The 25,544-nt window shown below is 40.6% G+C and overlaps 1 protein-coding gene across 1 annotated transcript in view; it reads right to left on the bottom strand.

The window, feature by feature from the left end:
- The window catches only part of LOC121954820 (attractin-like protein 1), a 267,997-nt gene that overhangs the window by 107,469 nt on the left and 134,984 nt on the right, over positions 1–25,544 (bottom strand). The window contains 2 exon segments of the mRNA XM_042502528.1: positions 1,194–1,272; positions 15,223–15,284. Of these exon segments, the coding sequence (XP_042358462.1) occupies positions 1,194–1,272; positions 15,223–15,284 (141 nt within the window).

Below are 25,544 nucleotides of genomic sequence, written 5' to 3'. Positions count from 1 at the left end.
TCTTGGATGTGGCAGCTGCAGATAACAGCTCACGCGCAGCAGAGTGATGCAGCCTGACATCACTCCACATGTGCCGTAAACAAACGTACGCATGTATAAACAGGAAAAGACATAATAAACATTCATTATGCAACAAGTAGATCTGACCAAGCAATCTGATTGGTCAACATGACATTCAATATGTGCTCAAATCTGCATGAGTACACCTTCCTCATCACTGAAAAAATGACTCCACAACTAAAGCAAGTTTGCAAAATTCCCAGAATTGGAGAAATGTTCATCAGTTGGGTGAAAAGGAGCATTTCAGGCCAGTATCATAATGTTTTGTTGGATTACATCATGTCAAAAAAATCTCCACAGCATCAGTGAATTACAGCTCAGATTATTAAAGGTAACAGCCAACTCACTAATGGTGTAAACTATAACACAAAGATGACAAAAACCAGCATTAACCACCTTGTTTCGAACAGATACGTTTTAAACTGACAAAAAGTGAAAGCCAACTCAGTCCAGCACTAGGCATGATGGGAAATACAGGCTAAGTGATTGGGACCGCAGTGAAAACGTCAACAGCATTAAATACGGATTGAAGCAGAATATTTCGTTAGATAACAACATGAATTTTGGAAATGATGAAACCTCCATCTTGAGCTACTAGCTTAAAAATACAGGTAAAGTTTGCAGATGTAATTAAATCTGTATATGGAAAAAAAATTCTTCAGATATTTTTGCCGTAACAAGACTGAGTAAACTGAGCTTTTCTGTGTTTACATCTGTTGTATTTATTTAGTTTGGGAAACCCCACCATCTCTAAAAAGCAGAAGCTCAACTTGGTCAGCGGACTCAACAGGGACTACAAAACGTGCAGGTTCGACCTACCTGCTGGAGAAGGAAACCAGGTTTCATCACATCACTGGTGTAACTGACTGTTTTCTAATTATTAGTCAGACTCCATGTACTGTATTTCCATGGAAACAGTATCACACTCTCAAAAACACTTTAGTGTTCAGAGCTAAATGCCCCACACATGAATACATTTTGATTAGATATTTAGAAGCTGTTTCTTTTTTGTTGGGGGGGCGTTAGGTGCTATGTGGTCCTAACCACATCACAGTCATGCTCAAATGATTTAAAGCACACCTTCTCATGTAGTATTGCTTCAGACAGCCATACGAGACAAATCTGTGTCCTACCTCTCTGCGTCTCGACGCCCAGCAGGTCTGTTTGACTTTCCAAACCACAGCAGCCACCAGCAGCAGAGACAGGAAACAGCTGGACAGAGGGGAGAGACACGCACTTAGTCAGTAAATCAATCAATCAAAAAAATCAATAAATCCCAGTATTGCATAAAAACAAGTCTGCAAAATACAGTCCTGTCAAGCAGGATGAGCTGGTGCACACACCTGACAGTCATTTCATTTTTTTTATATCTGCTACTAATGTGAGATGAATACTTTTATCAACATTTATTTAATACATTGATATATTTTTCTGATGTTTTTTTAGCCCCAAAAGAGAGAATGCAGGTAAAATTGGTGTAAAGTGATGTGCTTGAGAAGACAAGGATCTCTTTGTTGGATCTAGAGGAAATATATTCCTGTAAGCTAAGGCAGCTTTATGTGTGTAGAGCAATTCAAAGCACTTCACCGAGCAACAACATATAAAACATAATAAAGGATACAGATTTAATATGATAGAAAATTGTAGTCAGACCTATCTCCACAGCACTGTGTCAGCACTACAGAAAGGTCTGAGAGCACGTTATCATTTTGCAACAATCGTAAAAATGTTCCGGCTTGTTTGTATTTCTTTAAACCAATCACAGTCATCTTGGGCAGAGCAGCAATGCTCTCGCAAAACAGTGTCAGGAGGGAACTTATTTCGGTGTCACAGTAAACGCCACAGTTAGCAGTTACAGATGTGTGTCCAAACTCATCAAATACGTCCACTCTCAGTGTTTTAGGACAGCGTCAAATCAGACAGAACCAGTGGTGTTGTTATTATACATATATGGCGGACGGCCGAATAGCACCGGGTGCGTCCAGATACAACAGACGCATGTGCGTGAAACACTGAAGGACAGCGTCAGGTAATAACGCTGCCGGTAACAACGTAACATAAGGAAGGCGGGTGGGTGAGTGGGTGAGGTGGATGTTTCCCACAAACAACTGCCATGTTTGTGTTTTTTCTTCACCTACCATGTGCTTCTTTTGCCTAAACCGAACTGTCTGCAACTTTGTTGCCTGATCCTAAACATCATGACGGTCCACGCTTTCGTGTAAACATAAGGGCAGTGTTGCGTCATCCCACCATGTGCCTTTGACGACATCACAGTAACGGCATCGTGGAGCGTTAACAGCTGACACAGGATACCTAAAACATCATAAGTAGACGCAGAAAGTCGCTGACAGAGCGGCACCATGTGACGAGATGGGATGAAAACGTTTTGCACAGCATCGCTGCAGCAATATCTCGAACACTCTGCAAGTCCCAACAAAATATATCCAGACTGTGAATTTGAGCCGAGCTGTGCCCTTAAACTGATAAGACAGCAACATGTTTCTCCTGTACTTTCAGCCCCAGTGGACGATGTGCAGCGAGAAAGAGTCCAAATCTGACCAGACTGAGACGTCCACAAGTTGCCAACAAATCACCAGAGAAACTCGTCCTGACACCTGCTGTTGTCTTGTTTGACTCATGGGAGGTCCTTAACTGTGAATACAGTACACACTGCTCCAAAGACGTGCAGGGACAGAGCTGCCTGACTGTGGGATACTAAAACACACAAAAACACACAAAAACACACACACACACACACACACACACACACACATTCAGCTGTATGTGTCAAAAGCCTCGTGTGTAAATTTGTTAAATCTCATGATATGAGAGAAAAGCAAAAACATATTTCTGTTTCACAAACTGATCTTTAATTTTTTGGACTTCTGTTTTCATGTAAAACAGTTTTTTACTCCCTCTGTCCTCCTACAAATTATTCAACTGAAACAATTACTCAACTAGAACAATCTGAGAGGGGAAAATAATTATTGCTCTCTACTTCTCGACACATTCAACATTTTAATAGGGCCCAAGTCAAAAAGGTTAGAAGCCGCTGCTTCAGACCTCTTTTGGGTGGAAATTGTACATTTAATAACATGCTGCGGGCGCAGAAAAAGTCCAATAATAAGGTGTTACAACTGACACAGGAGGCCACTGTCAACAGACAGCAAACAGAACAGAAGAAATAATAATGATCAAAGGAAACGCAAGAAAAACACGAACGTTAATAACATGTTTTCACACATCCCTTGTCCCTTTGAAAATAAGTTTCTGTACATTTCTAACCCATTGTGCAATTATTGGGCAATTTCTCCATGTTCTATAAGTCAGCTCAGAGTCCAGTATACAGTATGCACACCACTTTATATTTTAACTCTTTGACAGCTGGACTTGTATCACTTTTTTTGTGCTGATTTCAGCCGCTTTTCACCGGTATTTTATCCTTTGAACCTTTGAACCATGAGCAAAATGGTGCGATTTCTTTCAAGAACATGGGGAAAAAAGCTACAGGCAGCGTGTGGTAATAAATAATATTTATAATAAATAAATAAAACTATTTAAATACAATTAAGAATAATCATAACATATATATATATATATATATACATACATATATACACACACATACATGCATTTTGTTTCACAAAATTATAAAAAAAAAAAAAATTTTTTGAGGTTTTTCCTTTTTTTTAAGTTTTTTTTTCTTCTTTTTTTGAACTATTTTGAACTATTTTTGGGTATATTTCAGTTTTTCATTTTTGGGTCATTTCTCCTTTTGTTGCTCATTACCTTCCTCCCATGTTTGTCTAAAGAAATCAAGCCAACTTGCTCAGGTTTTAAAGTGTCAAATAAAACATATTTTATGTTTACAGAACTCCTTGTAGTTGTCTTTTTATGTGCAAAAAGAAAAAACAAACACAAACTAAAAACCAGAAAAAGCACAATGCGTTATCTTTATACTTATTCTCCAGCTCCAGTTTCCGGAGAGAAAAATCGACCGAGGAGGAAGAGAAAAGAAATTCTATGGGAATTTGTGGCGAGATACAGAGCAGCCGTGACCACAGGCAGCTGGGGATTTTAGGACGGAGGCAAAGGGCAGCAAGAGGTCAACGAGCGACATGATGCTCTCTCACAAAGAACATGTACACACACATACACACAGTCGGCCCGAGAGTTCAGTGTCTGGAGGGCAAAGTTATCTGGCCAAACACAAAGCTCCTCTCTCAAGCCGAACTTCTGACAAGAACTCAAAACAAGCGCACCCAAAGACTTAACAACAGGAAGTCCCTGAGAAACTGCTGAGGACAGCAGCTCCCAAACAATCCGCCTCTTCATCTCTGTGTGTGTGTGTGTGGGTGTGTGTGTGTGTGTGTGTGTGTGTGTGTTATGTGTCCGCCTGCGTCTCTCTGTGAGGGTGACAGCATTGTAAAGGGTATTAGTGCTGTAATGAGCGTGACATTTTCAGACCCAGCCTGCTGAAGAGGCTGCAGTCACGGCCTCTGCCGTCCACACTCGACCTCCCAGCTGCACTCAGACGCACCACAGACAGGAAATCCCCCTCGGCTGATGAGGACAAGATGCTTATTAATGCTGCTGGAGGAAAACCATCCGCTCTCAAGACTCCAACTGATGATTGCTTCATAATGATACGAAAAGTTTGCATTTGAAAACGCTGTGAAAAGGTAAATATGTGTACTTTGCAGTTATGATTCTACTCTGTATGTCGAATTTATTTTTAAAGCACAGGAAAAAAGGCAATGAATTACTTAGTAAGAAAAGTGCCAAAAATTGCAAGAAATTTGTACATTTAGCAAATTATTTTTAAAAAGCTAGGACAAACTGTAGTGGGGGAAAAAAGAAAAAAAAACTAGGGAAAACCTATATGTAAAATTATTATTATAATTACATTTATTACAATTGCAATTATTTCCATACCTTTTTATTATAATACTAATGACTTTGCAAGGTCATTTCCCTATTTGTTTGTTTGTTTTTATTTTTTCATGGGTTTATTTTATTCTTTACAAATTTTCTGGGTGTTTTCTTGTGGGTTTTTTTTTTAAATAATTTTTTGCAATTTTTTCAGTCTTTTTTTCCCTTTCATTGCACAAATTCCAATTTTTTTGAAAGAAACTCTTTTGCTCAGGTTTCAGAGGGTTAACCACGGCCTTGTTAAACCCTAAAATTTAAAGGTATCCACTACATAATTACATACATATTTGTGGTTTGCAGAAACGTTTCAATGCCAACATTTCTGTCTGGAGATTTGCCGATGAGTCTGTGGTGAATGTCATTTGTGAAACAACAGAATAAACTGTACCCAAAACTACTATTAAGTGATTCCACAAGGATTTCCAGAACCATCCAGGATGCCTTGAACACACACACTGCAGCTCATCTGGACAGCTGGATAATTACTAACAGCAGCCTAAAATGTATTAAGATCAGTGCACAAAGGGACGAAACTGCAGAGACCAAGTTACAGAAGTGGGACTGCATTTCGATGTAGCTGCAAATTGTATGATTTCATGTGACAAATAAATCGATTGTTAGAAAGCACTTTGCAGTGTCTGTTTTTTGTAGTGGAAAGAAATAGAGATCCGCACACCAGGAAGCTCCCATTAAAGGATTTTATTCTGCAAAACAAGTGACGTTTCGAGCCAGTATGCTCTTCCTTCTCTTCCTAGGAAGAGCATACTGGCTCGAAACGTCACTTGTACACTTATACAATCCTTTAATGAAATTAAAGGAGTCTAAATTCTAAGTCTAAATTTAAGTCTAAATTCTTGCTTGTGTTGTACGTCGCTTTGGATAAAAGCATCTGCTAAATGAAATTGTAGAATTGTAGAATTGTAATGGGAGCTTCCTGCTGTGCAGATCTCTATCTCTTTACACTTGTTCATTTTGGATCAAAGTTTATTATTATTATAAAATAGTATCCTCAAAGTACTTTCATTTTCTTGTGCTATGACACCATCTCGTCTCCATGGGCTCGCCAGATGTGCCAGGACCACACCACACTGAATATTCCCACGAAAAATCGAAAGCAAAGACAAATACACTCGGTAACTCCCCTGCAATGATTTTCCATCCTCCAGACGTAGCTTCTAAAAACCCTCCTCTGGCTGGGATTCAAATCCAATCAGGCAAAAGATTCCCCATTCAGACTGTATTACCTCGGCCCGCCATTAATGGGCCACGGGGCCCGAGCTTAGCCATCTAACCAATGGAGCGCAGTGGCTAATTGTCGCTATTACCAAAGCATTAGGGAGAAGGATGAAGGGGGAGAGAAAGGGAGAGGAGGGAGAGGAGGGGAGATGGGGAGGAGGGGAGTGTCCTGTGGGTTTGTTAACACTCCTCTGAGCCTCTTGATAGGTTTAGGTTTAAGCCACAGGTAATAGCAATCGAACTGATTAAACAGCAAGGGATCGTGGGTAAGAACGAGTCTGTGTGAGAGTGTGTGGTTTCAACAAGCGACGACAAAAATCCAGAGCAGACACACACACACACACACACACACACACACACACACACGCGCGCGCAGCAGAACACAATGAAACATCTGAACCCCTGCGGGCAGAGCCAGAAATCAATAAGCTATTCGTTGAACATGAGCCACAGATAGCTCACAATCGGAAACAGCTTTCCATCTGCACAGGCAGCAAATCAGCTCTGAGCGCAGAGACGGGCCAACGGGGGATCCTGAGAGCTGCAGGTTCTGTGCCTGTTCAACATTCAAACCGTCCTTTAACTCCTTTTTTATTTATTCTATCTTTCACTTCAGCAAATAAGGATGTGATTTAAGTGAGCTGAAGTTCGTCTGTGTAGCAGATGGCCACTTTACATATCTAAACGTTCAAATAAACTCGTCGCGATCCCGCCCCGCAGGGCTGCTGCCTAAAAATGGACTATTCAGATTTTCAAGCCCCGAATCAATTTCACATCATTATTCAAAGCGTCCAACTTTTTCCCCTGTAGCATCGCAGTCCACAGAGCGACACGATAGCAACGAACGCAGCCCACAAACACGCAAACCTTATTATGAATTTCGTTACTGAAAATGTGAAGACGTTATTGTAGTTCTGACACGTTACGCTCTGCAAGCTGTGTTTACAACATGTAACACTTTTCATTTCCTTTGTCAGCGTGAACATCTGTGAGAAACAGGTGGGACATGTCACATGTCACCCTCGCTTTAATTAATTCAGGCTGATTTTCTAACTTTAGTCTCTCTGAAGATCGTCCTCTTTCTGTCCAGCCACCAGCTGAAATAGTTAATAAAAACTGCTGATAGTTTCCCACACTTAAAGCACTTTCAAGCAATAATGCAACGATCCTGCGAGTGAAAATACTACATTTCCAAAAACAAAACATTGTTTCAGGAAAAAATACCATTTCCCAAAACACTACAACATTTCAGAAAAACACAACAATATTTCCCCAAATGATTTTTTTTTCAGAAAATGCTACATTGCACAAAACAAAATATTTCAGAATACAACATAACATTTCCCAAAACACTACAGCTTTCCAGAAAATACTACAACATTTCTACAACTACAAAAAAAAACACCGTCAGTCAAAGTGTCCGTCTTTTTTCCGCTGTAGCATCGCTGTCCTCAGAGCAACACATGAAGACAACATCGGCAGCCAACAAACTTGTGTCAAACATGCAGACCTGTAAACCTCACTAACACAGCAGAAGGATTTCGTTAGCGGAAATCTAAGTGAATAATTGAAGTTCAGACACGTTACGCTCTGCGAGCTGTGTTTACCACATTCAACATGTTTCATTTTCTTTTGTCAGCGTGAGCATCTGTGAAATTTTCATATCACTACAGGCTATAAAACGTCAGTCTAACGGGTGAATAAAGCGACTGCTATTGTCATTCAGGATCTACAGTTATTCCCACTAGGTGGACCATGTCCCCCTCACATTCATCATTTGTGGTTGATTTTCTAGCTAAAGTCTCTCTGAATAATCCCCTCTTTCTGTAGAGCCACCAGTTGAAAAAGTTAATAAAAAATGCCGATAGAGATTCCTCCAGTTACAGTGCTCTCAAAGCAATAATGCAATGGTCCTCAGGGTCAAAACACCACAACATTTCAGAAAAAAACACAACCTTTCCCAAAACTAAACAAGCGTTGTCAGTCAAAGCATCACTGTCCACAGAGCAACACATGATGACGACACAGGCCGCCCAAAAACTGGTCTTGAACACGCAAACCTGTAAAGCTTACTAACACAGCAGAAGGACAGAGAGCTGTGTGTCCCCCTCGCTTTTTAAATTTGGGCTGATTTTCTAACTTAAGTCTCTCTAAATATCATCCTCTTTCTGTCCAGCCTACAAAAAAGAGCTAATAAAAAATACTGATAGAGTTTCATTCAGTTACAGTGCTCTCAGAGCAATAATGCAACGGTCCGCTGGGGCAAAACACCACAACATTTCAGAAAACACTACAACGTGTCCCAAAACAAAACAATGTTTCAGAAAAAATGGCATTTCCCAAAACACTGCAACATTTCCCAAACACTTAGAAAGCATCTGACTTTTCCTCCCCGTAAGATCGTTGTCCACCAAGCAACACATGACATCAGCAGCCCACAGACTGGTCTCAAACACGCATACCTTTGGACCTTTCTAGCACAGCAGAAACCATTTTAGCTATTTTCATTTACTACCACAATTTTGTTGCAGAAAGATGCCTAAAAGTATGACAACATGCATCGCTTTTTTGAAAAAGCTGCTGTGAAATCAGGCATTTCAGGTCACAACAATCACAAAAGCAGTCTGCAAAATCCTGCAGGGACTACCCAAAGTAAACCCACCTGTCTTATTATCAGACACTTGTGCCAGCTCAGGTGTTTCTCAGCAACATTCATGATTTTTTTTGCAACCATAACCAAGAAGTTTAGTTACAGTCGACATCAAGATACAACATAAAAGTCTGTAAAAGCCCCCGGCACCCCAAACAAACAGCAAACAAGCACTCACACACAGTGCTCAAGACCTTAAATGCACCCAAGAAACAGATGCTGCTCTTAAAGAACAAAACGGGTTGAAAGCTTCCTGCATACAGGAGCTGTGGATGTTATAATTTACACAATCCACATCGCTCCATCTCCTCTGTGTCTCAGTGCCAATTTCAAATACAGTATGTTCAGACAAATACAGCTACTCCAAAATGTGAAAAGAAGAGCAGACAAATGAAATATATTTGAACAAAAAGGCTAAAATCTCCGCAGAGAATCCTGTCGGAGGAGAGCGCTGATAGAGATGGTCATTTTGAATGAAGTGGGCGAGTTTGGGGAGTCTCATGGGCCACTTAGTGCTGAGTAGCTTCTCTGCTGTTTTGGGAAAGAGAGAGAGGAAAGAGCGAGAGAGAAACTGATTGCTAATCAAGCGAGCGAGAGCTGGGAGTAATTGGACAAAGCTGAACTGCAGTGTCACCAATTAGCATTTGAGACTGTGGAGAGCGGAGACATAAATGCAGTTTAATTATGGCCATTTTCCTTTTTTCTCCCGTTCATTTAGAGATGAGATAGAATACATGAGGAGGAGTGGGGGAGAGGAGGAGAGGAGAGTTTTAAACTTTTCTAAATCTTTGTGGAGGGAGATTTCACGGCTGATCACGGAGACACGGGAAGTAAAAACTTTGAGCAGTTGGGCCTAATTTTCCTACACAAAACCTACACATTTAACGTCAAATATATACCAGGCTTTCCTCTGAGCTTATATGGCATTTAAAAATTATGCCATTGTACAATGAAACACTAAAACAGGGATACTCAAACTACACCCCACAGGCCAAACCTGGTCCCCATTTTCTAATTCACAATAAAAATAAAGTGATTAACAATGGGAACTGCCAAAGTGCATAAAACAGCATGCTCATATCCAATATGCTCATATCCTAAAAATGGCCTAAAATCTGAAAAATTGCTGTAAAATTCTACACACAATCTAAAGTCCTAGACACGTCCTAAAATCCTAGAAATGTCAAAAATCCTGGGCATGTCCTAAAATCCATGAAATATATTAATTATAATTTAATATTAGTATATGGAAGGTAAATCCTATAAACAGCCTAAAATCAGAGAAACATCCTAAAATCCTGAAAACATCCTAAAACCTAGAAATGTCCTAAATTGCGTGAAACATCTTAAAATCTACAATTATATGTTTTAAAATCCAGACAAAACAATCCTAGAAACATCTTTAAGTCCTAGAAATGTCCTTAAGTTCCAGAAATGTCCAAAATTCCTATAAACATCCTAAAATCCTTGAAACGCCTTAAAATCCTAGAAACTTCCTACAATTAAATAAATGCCCTAATAAAATCCTAGAAATGTCCGAAAATTCAAGAGATGTCTCAAAGTCCCCAAATCATGCATGAGGCTGCTGCGACTGGCCCCTGGCCTCCCGTCAATTACTCATCATATAAAATAATGATGGCGCCAATAAGATGCTGCTATTTATTTTTCATTTGATTTAGCAGCACTGAAACTTTTATCTTCCCTTTGCCATTTCATCTGCACTGACCAGCTTTCCTTATGCTTCATATCTCTCAGATATAATTCGGCTGAGGAAACTTTATTCCTTCAAGAATACAGACATGATTTCACAGAAAGCATCTGTCTTTTTCAGAGTTTTGTCGCAGTAAACAGCTCGTCAGGCTGGCAAAGAGATACAGGAAGAAGTTCATGTGTGGTGATCAAACATACAGGCGTGCGTCACGAACATCCCTTTTTCAGACCCTCCTTAAATGCACAGTGTTTTGTCTGTGGCTTCAATGCTGAAAGTATGTCTGAATTCTTTAACTTTGCTTCTGAACACACCGGTCAAGAAGATGAGGACTGAAAAACTTTTGCTGCGATGCAGTAAAAATTCATTCTCACAGGAAGAACAAATAACAGGTTCTCAGGTAGTTTAGGGCGAATATAAGACAGTTTTAAGTAAAGGTCAAAGTCAGTGTAAAGTTTTTCATCGTTTTACCATAAAACGGTACTACGGCTCCCACAGGGTTAATATTTAACCCTTTGAAACCTGATAAATTGGCTTGATTTCTTAAAAATCATGGAGAGAACCAAATGAGTGATGGAAGAAGAAATGACAAAAATTGGCAAGAAATTAGTACGAAAAAATACTTAACATAATAATAATAAAAATAAATTCTGTAACATTATTTTAAAATATAATTATGATAATTAGAAATATACATTTTCCCTATCTTGTTTCCTTTTTTCCCCTAGACATTTTTACCTTAACTTTTTTTTTTATTTAAGAGTATTTCTGGGACTTTTTGCCTGTTTTTGATCAGACAGCTTAAGCATGAAAGGGGCAGAGAGAGAGGGCCGAGGCTGGACGCGAACATGCGGACGATACGGCGAGCGTGTAGCCTCTGACCTTTACCTTGCTTTTGTTAAAAACAATTGTCTAGTCTCTTACCCTTATTTATTTGTAATTTAGAGGGTGAAGTACTCCTGTAATGCAGTTCTTTAAGTAAATTAAGGTTCAATAAGGTACTAACAAGGAGTTCCTAATAAAGTGGCTGCTGAGTCCATCCAGTCTCTCCTTTCAGTCATTTCACTCCTTTCCATATATGCTGCATATCTTTCCTCTTCTCTCCTCCACCCCGGTGCCAGACTGCATCTCATCACTTCTGCCTACAGGCTAACACACACACACACACACACACACACACACGCACACAAAAACGGGAGTCATGACTCAGGCTCTTTGGCACTCCGGCTCCTGACCGCATTAGCACAGTAATACCCACACACACACACACACACACACACGCACACACACACACACATCAGTGTAATGTAGACCCACACACACATGCACACACGCCTGCATCTCTAACGTGCACACCAACTATAATATCTATGGAAAAACAAATCCTGAAAGACAGAAAGACAGCAGAGGAAGAGTGTAGCGTGTTCACTGGGATAAAGTTTCTGCTTTTGTGGAGCTGATTGTTTGACCACAACATTTATCTAAACATTTATCTAACATTTATCTAACATTTATCTATGAGCTGTCAACACTTTGTATTAGCTGTTGTGTGAAGATTTTTTTCTAAATTAAGTACATATGAGTTTAATTGAACATCAGTATATTAATTATATATTAAAATATAATAATAGCTGAAAGCTCTTAGGCCTCCCGCACGCATAGTTACAGTTGCTAAGGTGGGAGTGGCCAGTGGCCGATCTAGGGAGGGGCTTCACGAAGGGTCACATGCATAAAATCAGTTGATTTTACGATTTTTTGTTTGTTTGTTTCAAACTTATATATCCCGACCCCTTTCTCACATTTTCCTTAAACACATATATATTATGTCAACAAATTCCCAAATTTATTTACAACTAGTGTACACACACACACACACACACACACACACACACACACACACATAATTTAGGTCATTTCATTTTTATCCCAACTTTCTTTTTTCTACTTTTAGTTATTTTTTTCACCAATTTTTATGCAATTTTCTGTACGCTTAAAATATATTTTTTGTCATTTCTTTCTTTTCTTCTGTCATTGCTCATTGCCTTTTTCCCATATTTTTGAAAGAAATCCAGCCAATTTGTTCAGGTTTCAGAGGTTTGATGTAAAAACATTGATGAGTCAAAATCAAAATCAGATTTCTCATTTCATTTTTTCCATTATAACAGAGTTATTTTTTGATTGTAGTTGTGCTGCTGTTGTATAAATAAAGGACCTGAATACCTTTTCCAGCACAGACAAACATGCACATGACATTATATAACAAGGGCAGCAAATAAACCAACAACAAACAGAAAAACGTCCTGTGGTTGTAGCTCATAACCTTTTCTGACTGAGAGTCTGGTGCAGTGCAGAGGAGAGCAACTCATAAACACAGCGGTGACTAACACACACACAAACACACACACACACACACACACACACACACACACACACACACACACACACTGAAGCATAACACCGAACTCTCCCGGCAAAACTTGCTGCTGTCCCCTAATGATGACATCATCCATGTATGCTGGCCTAAAGGTCGCTGATGTCCGGAAGCCGGCCGTGGGCACAAAAAGGGCTCACTTCCTCACATGGCTGCACAGTGACGCACACACAACACACACACACACAAACAAACACACCACACACACACACACACAAACACACACACACACACACACACACACACACATTAGCCTGCACACAGCCAGGGACACATACACATACACACTCTCACAGATGAATACACACACACAGACAAACACACACACTTGTCCGGTGTTGTAATTGAGTGGCAGAATCTTGCCTGAAGACAGCAGACTTCATTCCAGACTTCCTCCCCAAAACACTCGCTCATTAGATCCACTGCCTGTCTGCACGGCGAGCTGTAACACACACGTCTCTCAGCCTGTCCAAAAAAAACCGACTGCTTTGTCTGTTTGGTTTTTAAGGCTCTGATGGAGACGGAAATTGTTTTTGCGACTTAAACGCCTTTACCGTTTATTAAGAAGTGATTTACTTACAGAACAAAGAATCTGTCTGTCCCTCGCACATCTCGAACTGTTCATCAGAGCTACGTCACACTCCCCGGGTGTAAAGCTGTGGACCTTTTCATTCGCTCATTATGCATATTAGCGTTATCCTATTTACAGGTCGAGTGGCGGCTGCAGCTGATCCCAGCTGACATTGGGTAAGAGGCGAGGTACCAACACGCTCTCACATGGTGCCGCTCTGTCAGTGACCTTCTGCGTCTACTTATGGCGTTGTAGGTATCCTGATGTGTCAGCTGTTTACGCTCCAGCGTGGCGTCTTGGTGATGTCATCAAATGTACATAGTGGAATGATGTCATGGTGGGATGACGCAGCGCATGGCGACCAACACCGACTGTCATGATGGTTGGGATTCAGGGACAAAGTCACGGACCGTTTAGGCAAAAGAGGCACATGATGACAAACATCCACACGGGAAGCGACTCCCACATGAAAGTCGGTTTTTTGTGGGACCCGCCCGCCCTACAGGTCCACTCGGGCTCCTTACTCGATGCTGACCTTCAACGTGTCATGCATACGTGAATGGTCCTGTCCAGCCGCGTTCTCAAGCGACGCCGCGTGTGCGTGCTGCATGTGGATGCTGCAGGTGCCATTTGGCCAAGCGCCAACGTGTAAAAACAACCCGACTAGCTCTGTCCGAGCGCGTGCTCATCTGACGCCGTCCAGCCATGTTCCAACGTCACGCTCGTACACCGAGAGCGCTGACAGAGCGGCGCTATTTGACGAGTTGGGAGTAAAAAGGGGCCGGGGGTTCACCCTGAACGGGTCACCAGACTATCACAGGGCTGACACACTCACATTCACACCTGCGGCCAATTCAGACAATTCAGCACGCCACCTGCATTTGGACCGAGGGAGGAACACTGAAAAAAGTGAAATCTAAATATCTTAAATTGAGGCTAAATATGCTTTTTTTGTTTATGTTTGAGCATCTCACTTGTTTCAAGTGTTTCTATCCTTTCATGGTGTTTTTAGTGTTGTACTGGTTGTAAAATATAATTTCCTAATCGTGTAGCCTTATTTCAAAGTGATGCACTGGTTACATTTCAGCAGATTTTCAAATTCAAGCGAAAGCATCACTGAAGTGTAGTGAAATTGATGCTGTTCATTAATACTGTTCTAAAATGCCTTTTGTCTCCTGCCTGAAATGCTACAATAATCACATTGGTCAGGAAATGGCGGAGGAGCTCTCTTCGCGGTGGTGAAGGTGAGCTGTCATGCAGACTTGAGCACATTCGAAATGTCTTGTGGACCAATCAGACTGCTTGGTCTGAACTACGGGCCACCGGTACGTTTGTGCAGTCTGTGCTTATTCACCCCAAACAGCCCATGAGCTAACTGTACAGATGTACAGTTTTCTGGAGCAGAAAATGAGGCACTCGAGGAATTGCTGCTCTTTCTCAGCAACTAAACTCAGACCTCTGAGTTTCCCCAGACTTTGTTTGTTGCTGCAGAGCAGATGTAGCAGACTGTCGGGGAGGTGGGGGTTAAGTGTCTCGCCTGAGGCTGCTGCCACCTACAGTAACTCAGTGAGTTCAGGTTGTGGCCCAGTTTTGCAGAACCACTGAGCAGCAAAGCCACAAAAAATAAGACTCACCTGAAGAAGGTGACAAAGAACTGCACCAGGTCCATGATGCTGTTGTGCTGAGAGAAAGCGATCTGTGGGAGAGAAAAGAACAAAAAGGAAAACATGCTCAATTAATATGTAATGAAAAGTAAAATAAAATAAATCACACATAAGAAACCCAAGATTTTTGAGAAATTTCTTATGCTGTAAAGAATAATGTACATTAGAAATGTTCAAACCCATGGGTCTATGCTATAACTACGAAACAGAACAATAACAAAACAAAACAGTTCCTCAGAATGGGACGTCTTCAAATGCTGTTAATCCTCACATTTAATTTTTTTTTGCATTAATGCTTAATTTATTGCTCATTTTTTTGTATGCATTGTTGTATGTTTTATTCCTTCTTACTTCCTGTTTTTATAATCATTATTTATATACAAAACCAAAATCACAGATCACAAATATAAATAACACCTACAGGGAAATCTTCAGTTCAGTCTGACCAATACGTTCTCATCCCAGCTGCTCAAACGCTGCAGCTTTGTCAGTCGATCTACGTCAAAATATAATATATTAGTATATACTAATATATACTAGTATATATACTAGGTATCCTCCTGTGTCAGTTTTGGACGTACAGGGATGGTGTGAAGGTAAAATACGTAATTGTTTTAGGTTTATTTCCTCAGGTTTAGGCAACAAAAGCATGTAGTTCGGTTTCGAGAAAAAAAGAAAAAAACATCACAGTTTGGCTAAAAATAGGTACAGTTACCAATGTCATTTAATGTCATATAACAATTTATCGCTAAAAAAAAATCTACCAGACAAATTGATAAATTACTACTCAATTATGTAAACATATATTTGTACAAAAGACAGAAAAGCAGACAGTTATACTATTTAAAAAAGATTCAAATAGAAGGTATTTAGTCCTCAAATAATTTTGAAATAAACAACTGCACGTCTCTATCAGATCGAGGAGTGACGGCTTCGTTCTTTATCTGTCGGGTAAACAGTTTTGCACAAAACAGTCCGAGTATACATTCAGCGAGTCCTTATGTAATGCCGCTTTCCCAAACATGTGTTACAGAGCTTCATGTGAAACTGATGCAATAACTGTGGAGGAACATCTCTCTTACCTGAGGCCAATGTTCAGACCTCTTACGTAAGGCCAACATTTTTCTTTCTGCCAAATACATTCTCACATGTTCTCTATCTCCTTCACACACACACTCTCCCAACACAATGCGTGCCATCACCCATATGGTTTGTAGGTTGTTGTAAGATTAGCCCGTGAGAAAAAAGCTCTTGGCCTTTTGTGCTCTGCGGTTTTTCTGCAGCACTTTGTTCAACTGAACTCCGACAATCCGACTGGATGCTACAGCACCACTGAACCCGCCGACTGCACCATCCATCATCGCGCTCTGTGTGCTGGGAAACTGGTGCAGTGTGTGGCCCTCTGCTGTCCTGAGCCTCCACATCTGATACATGTTGACTCGGACAACCTGCAGGATTATTTTAAAGGGTCAATTTACCCAAATTACAATAAAAAGAAACACATTTTTGCCTTTACGTCCTAGTAGTGTTTAGTTACACAGAGAGCTGCATCAGAGTGCTGAGATTTTAAGACATCAGGCTCTGAATTATTTGCCTCAATGTGCTATACAATGGAGGTAAATTGTTAATGCTCCTCAAAACATAAAGGCTCTTTTAACCTTCTGAAACCTGGATCAACATCAGTGTGGAGATACCTTTCACAAGTATTTAAACCTCGAAGCCTGAACAAACTGGATGGATTTTTCGGAAAAAATGGTAAAAACTAAGGCAATGAGCAAGTTAGGAATAAATAATAATCAAAATTAAAGAAATTTAAAGAAAATGACGAGCTCTCTAGAAGACTGAAAGAGACTGCAGAGGAGCAGGACCAGAAAGATGATGCGCTGCGAGAAAGTGAAAGACCGTGGGAGGCCAGGTACGCAGAAATGAAGGCGTTCAGCGATGACAAAGCTGGGAAACTCGAGAAATACGAGGCCCAAGAAGTTCAGCTACAGAACGAGAAGGAGGAACTGGAAGATATGTGTCTGTCGCTGAACAAAAAGAAGAGATTTCCTTGGTTGACAGGACAGCAGAGGGCCACCTGATTTACATTAAATTTTCATGGGAGCGTGTGTACGTGAGTCAGTTTATATGTTTGTTCGTGCTGCTCACACACTGTGTTTCGATATAACATTTCATCAACATGTAAAATATCTTCCAGGATCCAAACTCTCTGCACGCACTATCTGACTTTCACAGAAATAAACGACTACGTCAGCTGAAGTGCAGCCAGGGAGCTGCGAGGGCTCGTTCATCGCTGCTTGCAGCTTTAATTCACTGATCAGCTTTTGGCTTTTTATCAGGTAACTTATTTGGTACCAAAGTTTGTATCTTTTTACTTATAACTTGGTAACGGGGCCTTTTCTTAGGGTCAGTAGGGTTAGGATTAGGGGAAGGAGGCAAATGGTAAGGTGTAGAAAAAAAACAATTCATCATCGCCACTCCCATCTGCCCTACTGGCATCCTGACGCTCCTTTTACATCACCTTTGGCAGCGTTTGTGGCATATCATAAAGAGGCGACAGATTCCTCCCAGCCGTCCGCCAGCACACATTTGGATTTAAAATCTACACTTTACAGTTCCCAACATAGTTTACAGCGAGGTGTGTGACTGGCCTGACTCACCAGAAGGTTGTTTCTGGGATGATATCTCATATTTTTCTTAAATTAGGAATTCAATTTGTGCTTTTCAAATCACATTTTCATTCATTTCTGGCCTGATGAAACATTTTGCAGAATGTAATTTATGTTAGTTTGTGACTCATTGTTGCTGCTTATCTCGGTCAGGACATTCTTTAAAGGGAGGTTTTTTAATCTTAATGAGGCTCCCAGGAAGTTTTATTCACCTTAATGGTACTGCGGCTTCAACAAAATACACAGAAAAGGATATCTCAAAACCCGAGCAAATGAAACCAAAGCTATCTGAACGAAGAAATACCACCATCATGCATAATTATTTTTATTGTATTTTACTGTTTATAGTGTTAGATGTTCATTATTACCACTCTCACATGTAAAGCACTTTGAGCGGCATTTTATGTATGAAAGGTGCCATAGAAATTAAGATTATCATTATTATTATTAATATTATTAGCATGGGTAGGTAGCAAAATATGTCTTTTTATGTGGTTGAGCTGAAACTTCTAATGTAATGCGTCTTTTATGTTAAATTAAAGTCACATTTATCAGAAAAAAACATACTTTTTATAATGTATGTTCAAAATTTTGCATATTACACTATATGCTGCAGCATGAAAATAAAATAAATAAAAGAAGTCTGAAGCATATTTCCACTTGTTTCATCAGCATACACACCCACACATCACCTCTCACCTCGTCTCATCTCTCAGCACAAACCTCTGCAGTCTGTCTTCATCAGCAGCCGTGTGTGTTTGTCTGTAGCTGTGTTTGCGTGTGTCAGAGAGTGAGAGATGCACCCTGCTGCGGCGGAGCAAAGTTTTGGCCCTCAGCTATGAAAACTCCTGAAAAGCCTCTGTTGTCCATGTTTCAACTCCCTCACATTAATAGGATTATTTATTACAGACATAATTGATTTTCCATTCACTTTACTGGCCCGTAGGACGAAAAACAGAGTTTTCTGTGAGAAGGATCACAGACCTCTGATGCCTCGTTTCCTCACACAGTTACAGGAAGATGTGCAGTCTGAGATCGAGATGTTGACTTTAGGCAAAAGAACGAACCGCAACGCGAACTCTCAGGGCGAGTCACACACACTTTGTTGACCTCTTATTGACCAATATCACGCTTTTTTTTCCTATACTGACAGCAGTAGTGGAAGAAGTACTCAGATCTTTTACTTAAATAAATTACATAAACATAAAAAAGCCTTCATTACAAGTAAAAGACCTGAATTTATTTATTTAGTTATTTAAGTAAAAGTTAAACTTTTATGCTGTCATTTTAATGTTTTTGTGTTTACGTAACATTGAAAGTTTCATCTTTTTGGGGGGATGGAGGCTGCAAATAAGTCCACTCATTTTTTGTTTTGTTTTGTTTTACCTCTCCCTGCACTGTATACTGCGTTATTTTTTGTCATTTTGTATATTTTTCAAAATTAACTTTAACGTTACTTGAATTTTTAAATTTCATGCCACTTTCCACTTCTGCGTCACTACACTTCAGAGGGAAATGTACTTTTTACACCACTACAATTATTAGATAACTACTTTACAAATTATAATTTTTATGCACAAACCATATGGAAATATACAAGTGCAGGTGCAACAATTAGTCGATTAATTAGAAAAATTAATTTGCAACTGTTGCTGTCATTGTGTAATTCATTTTTCATGCAAAAACCATTTTATGGTTCCAGCTTCTCATATAAGCATTTGTATATGAGGACTAGCTGCTTTTCCTTTTAATTATTTTGATTTATTACATTTATTCAAACTTTTTTGCATGTGTACTTTTAGTTTTAATACTTCAATAAATTTCCCTGAAATCAAATGTAATTTGTCAAGTAGATTTTACAGTACGCCAGTTTCATTATTGCAAAAGTTTTTCCTCTTCTTACAGTGTTTATTTGGTGTCATATCTCTAGTCTTTGCACACAATACAAATCCTGCCCTTATATAGTGTTTAGGGGCGTTACCTGTGCTGACAGGTGACTTATGATCAGGTGGGATTCAACACTGAGCACAGCTGATCAGAGCAGATTTGGGTGGTTAAGAGCATTTGGTGCATCTGGAGGTGACTTCTCTTAGATCTTCTCTAAGAGGAAATTTAAGAGAAAATATATGAAAAATTTAAGAGAATGTTTCTGCGTGAGGCCCATTATGATGCCACGGTGGCGTCCTTGAGATATCAAGTTCCTTAATGAAACAGACGGACAGCCATCGGCGGCACCAAAAAAAGCATATTTTAAATAAAGTCATGTACGTTCATTATTTTCACAACGAAACACATTTTGCAATCTGCAGCGTGCAGACGTCGGATGACATTGAGTTCGTCTTCCAGATTACTGTGGATGAGGACATCAGGTGTAATTGTTTACTCAGCTGTCAAAGTCTTTGTCTTAAGTGCAAAACAAAGTATTAGGATCTTTTATGTTCCTAATGATAAGACTTAACTCGAGACGTCTTTAAATGCGTCTCGGCGAGCTTTTCACAGGAGAGCGGCCCTGTCAGGCAGATCTGCACTTTTTGATTCATTTTCGTTTGTACGTTAAGAGGTGAACAATATTTCATCCTAATTGGCTTTAAAAAAGACTCAAAGTCTTAGATAGTCCTTTTTTAAATTTACAGATGAAGTGAAAGTGTCAGAGCTAATAAGCATGTGACATCAGCTGACCTTTAAGACTGCCAAAGATTTGTTTTAAAACCCCGAGCAGCACTGCCGCTAACAGCGACTACAGAGTATAAAAACCCAGATCACAGGCATCACGGTACATTTGACAGCAATATATTTCAGGCATGTTCGACGTGGGGATAGCTTTAAATGGCCCTAATAGCCGGAAAGGCTGTGTCTTTGTCTTGGGCGAATCCTCTGAGACTAGTTGGGAGGGGAAAAGAGAAAGAAATGGGGCAGAATGGGCTTAAGAGGTTTACCGGCATTTGTGCAGCAGGTAAAATGGCCTGACAGTGAAAAACCTGCAGAAAAGCTGATTTGGGTCCGCGGGGACGCAGCATTAATACAGGCATCAGGGAGAAAAGAGCCTGGCTTTGCATTCAGGCTTCCAATGCAGCAACTTACATCATTACCTCCTGACAGTATAAGGAGCAATCATGAGTGTGCACACACACACAGACACACAAAGAAAATAAATATGTGCAAATGTACTGGAAGAAAATGATATTAAACATACAAAAACTACTCTGCAGCTATTCATTCAGATGAGATACCAAAGCACAGACTGTCACAGCGGACAGATTGTGAACATTATAGTCAATTAATACACACTCAAACATTCCTCCTAATTTATTCCCCCAAACACACACACACTCACAAACTCACACACACACTCTCCAGTCCCACACCGACTCCAGCCAACAGCTATCATTTAAATTTACAGCAACTGCAGTCGTTAAACACAACTATAATCAATAAGCTGTTTAGACCACACCCTTTTCTTCCTGATGCAAACCACTGCAGAGCCACACACACACACACACACACACACACACACACACACACACACACACACACACACACACACACACACTAAGTTTTGTTCCCACTCAGACAGTGTCACAGAGGTGGTGAATCACTTCTGTGGTCATTTCAGAAGCTACAATTTTTGTTTGATTTGTTAAAACAAACTAAATTCTGTCTGTTCAGAGAATTTATTTTAGATATATTTTAAATATAAAAGGCAGTGCAGGATTTAACCGTTGCTGCAGTTACAGCAAGAAAGAGTACAATGTGATGCGGTGCTCAAAAAGTCCGAAAAAGATTGTAAAAGCAAGCTTAACGTGTTTTTAAAACCATCTATAGTGCACGGTACAAGTGCATTTAGGACATGTCCAACTTCACTTTTGCCAGCTGAATGACGCAAAATCTGGGTGCAAAGGCACAAGAGGCAGCACGGTTGTATTTATTCCCTTAAATCATAATAGTTGTGTTGTGGGTGTAACATTAATTTGTCAGTGGACTTTGACTTCTACGTATAACACACTAGGTGTCGCCCTGTGTCTGCTGTTGACGTTTGGCGAGGCTGCAACCAAAGCTGGGACATCAACAACAGCGCATGCTTAATATTACGCTACAAAGAAAAGGGTGTCTACGTTTGAAAAAAACCAGCAAGAAAAAAAACATCATAATTTGGCTCAATATTCATACAGGAAGTGAGCTCCCAAGTAAAAGTGCGGGTCAGTTGTACTCCAGCTTGTTATAATATGTCTTTACAGCAGCGTTTCAGCCTGACCAGCGGCGTATCATACAGCCGCAACAGGTTCCATCTGACCATGTTATCAACAAACGCCGCACATTAGAGTATCATACTGCCGTGCCAGGAGCCGTCCAGCTGACCAGCAGTGTATCATCACACCACGAAAGGTTCCTTCCAGCCATCATACAAACTGACACCGTCTGGCATATCATACAGCCACAACATGTGACTTCTGGCGTCAGTATCTTATGCCAAAATCAAAGCAGCTGCATTTGATGACTTCAGAATGAGAGCGGGCTGGCTGCACCGTGCATCATGTTGCACCGCATGTAAGATAGGACTCTTTATTTTCTACGAATCAATAGGGTGTTGGTCATTTCTCATCAACTTTTAAGTTCAATGCATTTCGGAAATGCATCTGAAGTTTAAGAAAGTCTGTGAGAGTTTATGATCATTTAGCCATAAGACATTTTCAGTTAAATCAATACACAGAAGAAGTGTTTGCCACATGTGTATCCTGAGCTTACTGGAAATGATTAAGATGCATTCTTCAGTATATTCACCTCCAAGATTGAAACGACTGCAGTGATAGGCAGATAAATGTTAGTAATGTAATAAACCAAGTGTTTAATGTGGAGTTTGGAGCTGCTGCGGCTCAGTGTGATGAGTCTAACTGCTGACACAGAGCTGGGCCTGATACAAAATGCAACTGGAGGAAGAAAGGGTCCGAAAAATGACTACAGACGGGAATTATCTGACTCACAGACCACCGAGATAATGTAAACATTATAGTAGAAACAAAAACAGCTTTATTTCTTTTCTACAGAATATAATGGTTGCGAGGTCAGAGGTCAGATGACTGTTCAGGGGGATATTTTTGTAATCTTGAAGCTAGAAGTGCAATTACAACAGGAGAGAGTGCGAGAATAACAGAGAGGGAGTGAGCGGGGAGACGGAGGTAAAAGATGAGAGGAACAATGACGTAAAACGGACTCTAAGGACCCCGCTTCTACAGTCGAGTCATTACTGAGGCCTACGGTGGCCCTCTGGGTACAATCCCAGGAGCTGTGACAGCAACGGGCTGCTTTTTATTTCCCTAACCCTGAAACCACGGGCTGCTTGTTAAAACCTGGAATGAAAGAAAGTGTTTGGCTAATCAATAACGTAGAGGGGAGAGAAGTGCTGAAGTACGACGCAGGTGAAAAAAGAGATGAAAAAGGAGAAAGAAGCTGAAAGATGAGGGGGGAGCAAGAAAGAGTACGACAGTGGCTAAATATTATCAGTTCATTTACTCTCCTCTTCAGGGCTCAAACACAGAAACACAAGGCTGGAAAACCAGTTCATCACTGGGACAACACTTTTCGACTCTCACTCATAACTGCAGCAGTTTAAAGGAGCATCTCCCTAAAGGTTCGTACTCTGCACACTAGTTTAAAATACAGCTGCACTGGACTCTCCGAGCTGTTTTTTGGGCTCAAACCTCAAACCACAACCAACAGTCGGGTTTGGTCCACCGACACACTCACTCTGCAAACCACAGATACATTACAGTTGCATTTTTCATACGTATGCAGCATGCTCTGATGCCAAGTCGTCACATATCGCCACTTTGCAGTGGACGTCTACATAATATGTTCTAGGTATCGGTCTGCATCTGCTGTTGACATTCTGGGATGGCGCTACCATGATCTCAACACAAGCACGTGGTGGGATGATGCTGCACGTAGTTACGTTGAGGCAACAAATGCACATGGCGGGATGTCAACAAAAACACATGCTGGCACTGGTGGTTAGGGTTCGGCAAAAGAGGCACACATTAAGGTGTGAAAAAAAATCAGAACAGAAGCGAACACTGGACTCCTGAATGAAAGTCCTGGGTTTGCTGGACCCATCAGCCACCCCTCCCATCCGTCCGACGGGCACCCTCACACTTACTTTATTACATTGTTATTGGCAACGTTTCAACTTGATGCCGTCCTGCAGCATTTTATGCAGACACGTCAGGTTTCATCCAGCCGTATTCTTAACGGACACCAACTGTTTGCATATCAGGCTGACTAGTGAGGCGCCGGTCGGTTTAATAACACCGCAAATCACTCTGTCCAGCTGTGTTCTCAGCTGTCATGCAGACACAAAACGTGGCTTTTGACATCCGGGATCTTACGCCGAAAGCACTGCAAAAGCACTTCTGAATGAGAACAGGATGGCGGATTGTGTGACACCTTGGTGAAATGCCTGCAAACTGCTGCAGACCACTGTTTAAGACCAACAACCAATGCAGTGGTGTTTTAGCTTCATCATGACTGAATTTTCAGCAGCTTTTTAGCCACCAAACATGGCAGTTTAATAGCAACCAACTGCTCTCCACTAAGAAAAGTGCCACTAAAACTGTTCTGCATGAGACATTGCTCTATTTCTCACTGAGATAGTGCCATCAAAACCTGGTATTTTAAGCCAAAGACAAATCATGTCCAATTGATTATAACCAAGTGGCTTTTTTTGGTGCCTCAACATTAACACAAGATAACCACAGCATGCTTAAAATCCAAAGTTTCAACCTATCTTCTACATAATAATGTGCCAATGTACAAAAGTAACTTACTCGTGTTTGCAGAAATACACAATCCCGCATGTGGTAGTTGGGTTAATTTCACACGTGTTTCATTGTCAAAGATCACACAGTCTCTCAGTAATAAGGCAGGAATATATGATTGCTCATATCAGTAATTTGTGTTTAAATCACAAATAATTCCTTCAAATTACCCATTCTATGCTCAATAAATGTAATTCTTCAAATTTTGTCACTAATTCATTCAAATAAATAGCTCAACCTTGAAACGCTAAATTGTAGAATCACATTAATTAATTTTCCTGCCTTTAGCGAGGGATTTTAAAGACTGTTAACACATTTTACTGCTAAGCAGCCAAAACCTGAAGAGTCAGATGGCTTATGATGCTTCTTGCCGGGTGGTTTGAGTTTTCCCTGTCCAACAGTCTTTAAGTAGTTGTGGGTATTCGTACAGAGCTCTTTAAATCTGTGAATTTCAGTGAAACATATGACTGGTTTTATTCCTGGACCATGTAATAACGTTTAGGACACGTGTTTACATAAGCATGTTAAAGTGAATTCCCCAGGGACTGAAATGTGTTTACCACACTCTCTTCCTGAGGATTTGCGTATTCATGAGGACCTAATGACCAAAGTGAGGCAGTTGCCAAGTGCCGCCTCCACCTACATGCTATGCAAATGAGCCCAGCGCCGCCATATGTGAGCACTTGTTAGGAGAGCTCGCAGACGCAGCTCCTTTTAAACAGGTGCCCGCTGCTGCATCAATCTGCAGCTCAAACACACCAGCAACAAACTGCTGCGAAAAACACAACATGATCTAATCCCACAACACTCA

Source organism: Plectropomus leopardus, chromosome 15, assembly GCF_008729295.1.
Source record: "Plectropomus leopardus isolate mb chromosome 15, YSFRI_Pleo_2.0, whole genome shotgun sequence".
NCBI classification, from domain to species: Eukaryota; Metazoa; Chordata; class Actinopteri; order Perciformes; family Serranidae; genus Plectropomus; species Plectropomus leopardus.
The sequence above is the reverse complement of the archived record's forward strand: the minus strand, read 5'-3'. Positions and strand labels throughout refer to the sequence as shown.